The following is a 10357-nucleotide window of genomic DNA, read 5'->3' on the forward strand; positions in this document are numbered from 1 at the left end:
ATGTCCAGATGAGACATGGGCTTCAGAGAGCTTCGGTGCGAGCTTTGGCTCCCTTTCCTTGTCAAACTCCAGCACAGCATGCACATGATCCAGTTTCACTTCACGTGAGGGAAGATCGCACTGGCTGGCTGTTGCTTCACTTAATGTAAATGCATGAGATGTTATCAACTGACCTTTAATATTCTTCAAAACATGAGCAGCGTCTGCGTTGAAGAACAACTCCATATCATTGAGCGAAGGGTGTGGTATTGAGCAGGTTGTCTTCGAATTTCGGTGGCTAGAAAATCCCAGCTCACGCCACATCGCTCGATTTGAGGCGCCCATGTCGGACGTTACAACCCGAACTCTGAGGGAAATATCGGCGCAGAGTTGGACAACTTGCAGAACAATGTCCTTGAGCGTGCGGCCATCCACATGGCTTCCAGTGAAATGATAAGCTATCACCTGCTTCCATCGCTGGTTGAGACCTCCAACCATAAACACCAGAGCGTGATTAGCAGGCTCATCTGGCTTTTGTGGCAATGTCACTCCCCCATACACACCCAGACGGCCACTGACGTCCGACGGACAACCGAACTCAGCCGTAACTCGGCGGCCGATTTCGGACGTCCGCCGGAATTCCGGCGTACGTACGAAAGCGGATGGTCGAATCCGTTCGCCCAGCGGACAGCCGCCATACGTCCGCCACTGGATTTGCTTTTACACAGCTATGATATAGTTTGTAGTCGTCGTGCTCGTCTGAACTGCGTATAAATCAGTAATGCCGTCAAGTCTGCATTATATGATTATATGATGCCAGAGCGAATCGATGCGATAGAAAGCGTTTCCATTAAACAGTTTTTTTTTTATTTTCCGCATGTTTCGTCGTTGAATTCTTCCATCAAAAATTTTTGATTAAAAGTTAAATGACCATTAAACATTTTCCTATCATGATGCTTCGGTGAAATTTTAATCAGTGGCTGAATAGACGCAGCAAGCAGCATGCTCAAAAAGAACGAAACCGAAGCTATCCTAAAAAAAAATCTGAAATGAGCCAATCCAATCCACCTGACAAGTTGAAGTTTAGTCATGGAAGATGGCTTCACGTTTCCGTGTTCTGCATTTTCTGCGCAGTTACAAATACCTACGGCTGTAATGCACTGCTAGCATTGTTTTTGCTGTGGCTTGGTGCGGCTGGCACACTTTGTTCACCCGCCGATTCCAAAGTAAGTATTTCACCGAACGTTTGTTTCTTTAGTGGAACTTTTCGATGCACCGATAGTGGTGAGCTTTTGGGTAAGGAAACAGCTCTGTACAGCAGCCGAACGGTCGAGTGTTTTAGGCGAGACTGACAGGATGGCTCCGCGCCGACTAACTAAAGTGCAGCCTCAAGTCTGAGGGCCATCTTTCTCGGCATTACTGGACGCTGCGCCAGTAAGCCGCGCAACTTCTCTGTCTCTGATAAAGGAGTGCCTGCCCGAGCTTTAAAGGAGTTAATTTGTTAACCATGCGCAACGTGCTGGATTGTAAAAACTATACCAGAAACTTTTGCACTCCTCGAGCCTATCGTGCGACATGCCTACACTTGTGAAAACGTCGCGAGTTTTTTTAATGGACAGCCGCTGATCTTTCTCTCTTGATCTTTACAGCAACTACAGTTTCTAGAAGGAACGGCTGTGTACACTGTGCTGTAGCTACTAAATAACTAATGGTTTAGTACACTCATTCATCTTTGACAAACCAAGGCAGCACCTTGCGCATGTTGGTTATGCATGTGGGACCGAACCGCGCAGAACAACCGGACAAGGAGATGAGAGGAAAAAAAAGTCAGCACTTGTCTTTTTCTTGACCCGTTGTTCTGCGCTGTTCTGGCACGAATTTGACATACCGCCGCCGCGATAAATTTGGGCTGTGAGCTCTGGTGCCTGCAACGCCTTCTTTTATACAAAACAGGCATACAGGGAGGCCATGCAAGCCGCGGGCTCTAAAAAAAAAAGAAAAAAAGACCGAGCTGAGCAAAAGTGAGATGAAAACAAAATTGTTGTTGCTTTGTCCTTACAGATATTCAAAGGCTCCTCAGAACTTCACTGCATTATTGACAGTGAGATAATGCCAAAGCTACACTAGAGCCATGCAGCACCTTATAGTGCATGATACTGGCCTTATGTCTCACATTGAAAGCTCTTACCATGTTCTTAGATTATCATATTAAAGTAGCTTTAAACCCATGCTTGTTAATACAGTGATAGCCATAAATTGAATCTAGGGCATCATGCTCACATACAAGGCTTCTGATAACCGCTGGTCACATGATGTGGGCTATAGCAGAAACCTGTACCTGGTCATCTTACAAGCATTTGTGCAATTGATGCTTTTAATGTGTTGTAAAAGTTTTTGTGTTCTGTTTCTGTATGGGAATGCTTTCCTTATTGAAGGCTAACATTTGGCTTGCTACAGCAAAACCTCTACCTAGTCATCCTAAAAACAGCACCGCAGTTGGTGCTTTTAGTGTGTTGTAAAAGTATTTGTGTTCTGCTTCTGTATGACAATGCTTTTCTTGTTGAAGACTAGCATGAGGCTTCCAAAAATTTTTCAGATGCCATTTGCTGTAGCCGATTTCGTAGGCCAACAGGAAGCAGCATTTTGAACCTGGAAAACTGTCATCCACGAGGGAAAAACAGCAACATCCCTTTGCATTCTCATTTCTTTGGTATGGCTAAAAGTGAGTATTGTATCATATCTATATTATTAATATTGAATCATGATTGTCAGTGTTGAAGTTGTTTGAGCGTGGTGATTTTAAACACACAGGACATCCCTTCGACATTAAGGTTTTAGCTTGTTTACATGTAGGATGTAGAACTGGTTTCAACAAACTTTATGCAGCAAATTCTTTTTACATTGTCCACCATGTTACTTTTTGTCATTGTCCATTGAAGTAAATAACCAGTATTTTACGTTTACACAGTCGTCCACTCTTAGCTTGAATGGGAATGTGTGGCATGCAGTTTGCAAAATAGCAATTCATCCGTCACAGCCATGCATCAAGGCTAAGTGGCTTGTGCGTAGAGGGACCAGCCGCTCCAGCTTCACGTCATCTGCCTCTTTGCTCCGGTGTGCAGACGTGCATTGAGGCAAAGTGGTTTATGTGTAGAGAAACCAGGAGCTTCTTTGTCACATCTGGCTGTTTGTTACGGTGTGCAGATGCGCATCGAGGCAAAATGGCTGATGTGTAGAGGGACCAGGAGCTGCTGCTTAACGTCCTTCGCCTCTTTACTACAGTGCACAGCCGTGCATTGATGCTAAGTGGCTTGTGCATGGAGGGCCCAGGAGCTGCAGCTTCACATCTGCCTCTTCACTCAGGTACGCAGGTGCGTATTGAGGCAAGATGGCTTATGCATAGAGGGACCAGGAGCTGCTGTGTGGCGTAGTCTGTATATTTGCTATGGTGCGTATCGAAGTACAATGGGGGGGCTCATGTGTAAAGGTACCATGAGCTGCTGCGTCATGTCGTCTGCCTCTTTACTATGGTGCGTGTTGTGTTGGGTTTTTTGGCGCATAAGCAACTGAGGCTATCATGCACCAAGAGCAAGGTGTTTTTATTTTGTAGATGAGAAATTTTAAAGTTTGCTTAGGAGCTTTGCCTCTTTTAGGAATTTAAAAACATGAGAAGTTTCTACTAGTCTGTCTTCTCCCAAAAGCAGGCTAGGATGAAACGGGATTTGTTCATTGTAAAAACGTTTAAAATATTTTTTCCTTAATTTCTCAAGCTTAGTGCATGGAAGTAATATGTGATTTATTGTTAGTTCCTCTCCGCATCCCTCACATACAGGTTCTTTACTATGGTGCGCAAGCATGCATCAAGGCAAAGTGGCTTACGCATAGAAGGATCAGGAGCTGTTGCTTCACAACTGCTATGATGCGCAGCTGCGTATTGTGGGTGGTGGTCGAAAACATTGCCATCAGATACAAATACAGGAGGTTACTCACTAGCTGACCCTGAGGGGGCCTGTCCTGACAAAAACAAGGGGTCCCTAGTTTGGGACCCCAGTGGTGGTAGAGGGACTAGAGGCTGGTACTTCACGCTGTCTGCCTCTTCGCTACGGTGTGCAGCTGCGATGGATGCAGTGGCATCTCAAAAAGTGCATGCCATGCACTCGCATGTTCAGCCTGAGTGGACGACTGTGTACCTGCTATAGCTTTGTTATTCATAGAATAAACCTAGGCCAAGTTGGATAAATTATAGCTCACCTCATATGTGGTCAGCAAAGAAAAGCCACTCCAGAAAATCTGATGCATTTACTGTCATAGGATTCTTATTCATATACATGCTACTGACAAGTCGGATTCTTCCCCCTCAGAAATGCCAGAAAAATAACCAAGGGTGCGTCTGTAATAGTCTAGCTTGCTCTTTCTCTGCAGACTTAAGTCAGATGTGTGTTCCATTGCTGTGGGTGGGACAGGTGTGAATCTTTGATTTTAAGCTTGCAACAAGTATGTTATTGTAGTTTAAAGGCAAAACGGTACTAATAATCGTAGCCCCCCGTGGCCTTTATCCCCTTTTAATAGTGTTGCTAGACACTGAATTATTAGTTTACTCTGCACTGTTTCTGTCTAGCTAATGTGCGGAGATGTACATATATTTATATGACTTGGAGTTGTCGACTTTGCACTTAGAAACATTGTAGCGTTATCTGATGTGTTGCTTTCATTTCTTTAATGATTTCTGTAAGGGATCGGTGGGTATGCTAGGCACCATTATTAGTCTGCTCTTTTTGGGTCACCTGTTCAATGCCCAGCTGCGGCCGTCTCCCACTTGCCCTCGGACAGGAGGCAGAGAGACGCGCACAGAGAGGCAGCTACAGCAGCAACAGTGCTTAACGGAAACGTAGGCAGAGAGGGAAAGAAGTCCCCTCTTCCGAGGACTTTGCTGTCGCACTCGAAGACGCGGGGACCGGCAGTTTGTTCTCATTGCTGTGTCATGTAGGCGGCTCATTTTTATTTTAGGAGCTTTACGAACAGTATACAACTAAGGGGTCCTTAGTACTAAGCGTACTAAGGGGTCCTTAGTACTCTGACTGGACCCATCACCCGGAGGCAGCACAGCTTTGAAACGAGCACCTCTTTTGGAAGAACTGCTTATCGTTCAAAGAAAAAACACTGTCAGGTTGAAGGGTGTAAGGCCCTCTTCCTTGTTAGGGAGCCCATAAAAGTGACAATTATTCAGTGCAGGTACGCTGAGTAGGATCTCGTTAAGGATTCCAACCCTGGATGTCAACAATGGTGGGAGATGGTGGCGTTGAAAAAGGGCAAGTGTGTAACAGTGACGGTATGATGCGGAGCGGGAGGATGTGGGTTGGCTATTCTGATGTGGTCCGCAATGGTGCTGACTCGGACGCCAATAATTGCAATAATTGCCCTGTAAAAGGAGCCGCCAAGGATGCAAGCTTTGGGCAATGGTTGCGCACGTGGGACACCGTTTTGATGGGTTCTAATTTTTTTTTCCTAGGGGAGAGAGTTTGGTATGTGACCTAGTGAGCCAATCATTTCGAGGTCCATTCTCTAAATTCCGTTTGTTGTGAAACGAATTTGTTGTCCCTGTTGCATTGCTTGTATTAGGGAGAGGATGAAGAACTTATGAAAGTGGAAAGACATGCCAAAATGTTTGTTAGCCAGTCATGTGTGAGTTCGTTTTTATTGGGGATGAGAAATGTGGGCGGAGTCCCGAAGTTAATGAAACGGCCCCGCGGCCTGGAGAACTCGTTCTGAGCTAGATTTTGATCTCTTTCCTCTTCGGCATAGATGGTCATTGTTTCACCTGTTGTAAATACGTACATTCATTTATAAAATTTTCAGTTCATCTTCCTCTCCGTGTGCAAGTTGTGGCCAGATGCAGTAAATTCACTATTTTCATTTCTATATAACGTGCCTTTCTGAAGATGGTGAGCTCTTTTGTCCAATCCTGTAAGAAAGCAGCAAAGCGCTCTCAAATCTTCCGCAAAACTGTGTGATATCTTTAATACTAACTGCGGCTTGGTGTCACTCAAAACATGTAGTTGAGGTAGATTTCTTCCCCCCCCCCCTCTCTTTTTGTTCGTTCAAATGAGGACCAGCGGACACTAACTCTTGCTTTTGTAATGCCCTAGGCCCCGCCTTAAGGCAGTACTCCAATGTCAATACCATTTTTATAGCTATGGCTGTCCAAATGCACTAATGTCTTTTATACACTTTTACTAATCTCTTACCCAAGTGTTGGCCTATACTGCGGGGGCGAAAGTCTCTGGACAGTATGTCTGGAGATTTTGGACTAGAATCGCGATGTAAACGAATTGTGACCTTATTTCTCTTGCACACATGAAAGAACTAACGTTCAACTTTCACATCGACAAGTATGGTCCGAGTTTCCTGGTCGATGTGAAAGTTATGTGCTTTGATTGCAGTTTGTGTAGTCCACACACTTGTCCCTGATATTACATAGGGGCAAATTAGGTGCCTTTACAGGGGCAGTTTCTTTGGCGCCCACTACCTTCCCCATAAAAAGCTAGTGTTTCTTGTGAACAGCTGGCTGCATTTATAAATACCATTATTTTTTGTAATTTGTTGAGCGTAGTTGAAAAATCCATGACATACATGCACAGCTGGTTGCCAGAATTATGCAACCATATTTCAGTAACATCCATGCTGCATGCTGCCGGTAATACATCAGGAGCTTGTGGTTGTCAGCTTTTTGTGTTTTGTGTAACTATAAGCCTTGCTATTGTAATGTCACATATAGCGCTGTGGGTAAACAAATAACTTTACTTTTAACTCTTGTAGAAGCATGAACACTGCGCAATCACTGCAGCGGGCTATGCTTCCACATTGGGCTTTAGCCACATGTCAAATGTCTCTCTTTATTCTGCTGCAGCAGCTTACATGTTATCAGATAAGTTACTTCGTCGCAGGTGCTCTGAGGAGACGCTTTCTAGACGCTTGTAGCCTAGATGTTGATGTCGATATACCCCCGACACGCCCAGGAAATGTCTTCGGTAGAGGGTACATGGAAACCAGCGAAATGTGCAGTTTACAGAACAAAAAGGTAACAATTTTAAATGATGTTATTATTGATCACTTCTTTTCAGAGCAGGAACAATGACTTTAGAAATCTGCCTGTTAAACCGCTCAAAATGCAGGTTTCTGCCGCCAATGCGTACCTGTGTAATATTGCAATGCTCTGGCTGTGCTTTATGTTCATATACAGCATCCTTTATGCTTAGTTTCCCTGCATGTGCACTCCATGTCTTGGGCATTGCTGAAGGCGCATAGCAGCAAGCATAACATGCCATGTTTGGTCAGAGTGGCATGTTGAAAGAGACGACATAAAAACATTAAAATACTGAATGCCAGGTTCTGGTCAAACTACGTTTGTATCTTGTTATTCTGCATGGGTTTTGCTGCAGTTATATGACCTTTCTATATAGTATGTGACAGTTCTGAATGGAGATGCATGCATACAGTGCCATCTGGAAAAAGCAATTGAGAGAAACTGACAGTTGCCCTTCGAGATGTGTAATCAAAGTTCAGCACAGATAACTTGAATTTCATTTTCCCTTCTATTGCAGGAGGAGCCCAGCCTGCTCTTTCCATCTTAGGCCTGAAAGACCAGCAACAGCTGATCGAGCAAATGCACAGGATAGTAACTGCTCCTGGAATCCCGGCCTGCGGAGGCCGCCCACAGAGAACTTGATCATCTCCTCGCTAGTTCCGAAATATTAGGTTTCAATAAACACCTTTTCTTTCACCACCTCCCCAAGGGAAGAGCTGTCACGGCCAAGGATAATTAAAAAAATTATTCAAGTAGATTCTTAATACTGCAGTTGGCCTGCATTTTACCATGCCATTCCTTAACATCGATATTTTTTTAGTGTAGACTATTTATGCATGCAGTTTTTGCAATAAAGCAAAAAAAATGCTTTTTTTACAACCTCGCATGCTGGTATGCCTATGCACTTAGCATGTTTTCAGGAATGGTGCATTTGTGTAAAGCTCAGCTAGCATATGTGTCTCTTTGATGGAAGTTGTAATTGCACACTACTGTTCAGTGCTTTGTGTGTGAAAGTAAAGCAGACAACAGGAAACTTGAACCTGTTGCATATTCTGTTGTCTGCTTTACTCTCACGACAAAGGCATTGAGCACTAGTATGTGACTGAAATTTCCATGGCACATGCTTCCTGAGCTTTACACAAATGTTATTGGCAAGTTTTTACACCAATAGCGGGCCCTGCAAGCATGTTCCGGGAAACGTCCGAATGTCCGCCTCCGGCTGCCCGTCGGACGTCCGTGGGACGCGATCCGGATCCACGAACGATAGTCCGACGGACGTCCGCTGTACGTATATCGAACATAACCGGACTTCCGTCGGATGTCCGAAGGTCCGAAAACGGACGTCCGTCGGCCGACCGTCGGACGTCTATGGCCGTCTGGGCAATCTCTTCAGCGCGGTCAAGCTGAAACCCTCTGGCAATCTCCATCTCATCGATAAAGAGGACGCAGTCTTTTTCTACATCTTCCATGCCTTGTGCCTTCGCTTGGAGAAGTTCTACAACGTCTGTAAGAATTCCTGGTGAGAACTTGAGCCAGTGGAGGCGACGAGATAGAGTTCTTTCTGCCGGAAGTGGATAGCCGAGCTGTCTGAGAGTTCTGTAACCAGACTTCCCACAAGAAAACTTCAGTTGAAGCCCCTGTTTAATAGTCTGCGGCGACCAGATGCTTCCCTTGTTGCTTTTTCGGGAAAGTGCACGAACTTGATCTTTATTTAAAAATTTTATCCTTTTTTCAAAGTGCTCTACGGCGCTTTTTAGCTTTCGCACCTTCTTTCTAAGAGAGTTAATAGTCAAGTTGGCTTTTTTATGCACTTCTTGAAGTTGTCTGTGGTTATTTCTCACATCTTCCAGTTGTTTTCTCAGTTGAGCGCAACAACTACTGGATGAATGTGCATCGCAGCCTTCATTTTGCTCTGTTTGTCCATCGCTAGGCTGATAGACAACCTCTTCACTTAAGTTCGTTCCCCCAGGCTCATCGCAATCCGCAAAAACGCCAGGTCCTTGTTCCTGCACTGTTGAGTTTGATGTAGTTGGTAGAGCGGGTGTGCCTCTCTCCTTAGGAGCCTTTCTTTGGTGGTGGACCATAGCTGCACAAACAAAAGGAAATGCAAGAGCAGAAATGAGTGAAGTTCGTCAGAATTGCTCAGTGTCGGCAGTTATTTCATAGCTGCGCGAACCATAACCTAAAAGCGAAAATTTTAAGCTTGAAAAGTTCCAATTGCAATTCAATTCCAATTCCAATTTATTTCAACATCAATACCCACAGACACTGATGTCACGGACAGTGGGCAAAAAGCCACAAAAATAGGGCTTGGCAGCGCCCACTGACCGTCTTCTTGACAGCGACACAGCAGTGCAAATATACATTAGATATGAGCAAGACATGAAATCAATGAAAAGAACTTGTGCAAAAAAACTAGGCAGGTAACACTTTGCATACAAAAAATAATGATAGGAAAGTAACAATATCACCACACATCTGAACAAACAGTCAATAAATAAGTGCAAAAAACACAGAGGCGAACGCGTTGTAACTTGAAAAAAAAAAAATATATATATATGTGTGCGTAATCAGTTAAGTAATTTCGGCAGTTGAAATCGCAGCATCTGGTCACCATATTTTGTGCGGTTACACGGAACCTCCCAAGTCTCGTGATAGCGAGTGTCCCGAACATTTCTGTTTAGTGTTAGACTCGATATAATTTCAAGAGTTTTGTTTTTCTTTCTGATACCTGTTTGATAACGCTTTCTGAGAGTATGGTGATAAAGTTCAGGAAGCGGCACTAATTTTAACTCCCTGAATAGTGGTTCGGAATGAGCAAGGTATGGGACATTCATGATCGCTCGAACAGCCTTATTTTGTATTATATGTAACTGATTAATGTTTTATAAAGTGGTTGTCCCCCAGACTAAATAACAGTAGTTTATTATTGACATAAAAAGAGAGTTATATATAAAGCGTTTTACACATGTAGGGAGGCAATGTCTCAATTTAGAAAGTACTCCGGATACTCTGGATATTTTCCTAATGATTGTATCTACTTGCAGATCCCAAGATCCCAAAAACTGCATTCAGGAATGAATGCAGTTTTTGTTTCTTACGCAAGAAAAAACGTGTCACATTTTTAATAATATTTTAACTTGTTTCTAACGGCCTCTCTCGGCCACTTATTATCCGCTGCGTAGTTGCCCAAAGCTCAGATATGGCTCAGACCAAAGCTTTTTTCATCCGCGGAATGGGTGCGTCATCGGCCCCGGTTCAACGTTCATCGTTGCGTGCTGCGTACAGAGTGGG

The 10357-nt window shown here is 44.1% G+C and overlaps 1 protein-coding gene and 1 long non-coding RNA gene across 4 annotated transcripts; one reads left to right on the plus strand and one right to left on the minus strand.

Annotated features, from left to right (window-relative positions):
• Positions 1-1066: 1066 nt before the first annotated feature.
• LOC146187584 (uncharacterized) lies at positions 1067-7936 on the plus strand. Of its 3 annotated transcripts, none has more exons than XR_014708276.1 (4): positions 1067-1205; positions 2576-2701; positions 3184-3350; positions 7581-7936. It is a non-coding gene; the product is annotated as an uncharacterized LOC146187584 (long non-coding RNA). The 3 variants fall into 3 exon arrangements; XR_014708274.1 differs by having other exon boundaries at positions 3184-3342; XR_014708275.1 differs by lacking the exon at positions 3184-3350 and having other exon boundaries at positions 7581-7930.
• Positions 7937-8424: 488 nt separating this feature from the next.
• Positions 8425-9496, minus strand: LOC146187585 (uncharacterized; the record flags this gene model as incomplete). The annotated part of the gene is made up of 1 exon (XM_084608230.1): positions 8425-9496. A coding segment is annotated over exon 1 (723 nt), but the record flags the coding sequence as incomplete, so codon positions are not given.
• Positions 9497-10357: the final 861 nt, after the last annotated feature.

This window comes from Amblyomma maculatum, chromosome 6, assembly GCF_055883805.1.
Source record: "Amblyomma maculatum isolate TAMU_Amacu chromosome 6, ASM5588380v1, whole genome shotgun sequence".
Taxonomy (NCBI): domain Eukaryota; kingdom Metazoa; phylum Arthropoda; class Arachnida; order Ixodida; family Ixodidae; genus Amblyomma; species Amblyomma maculatum.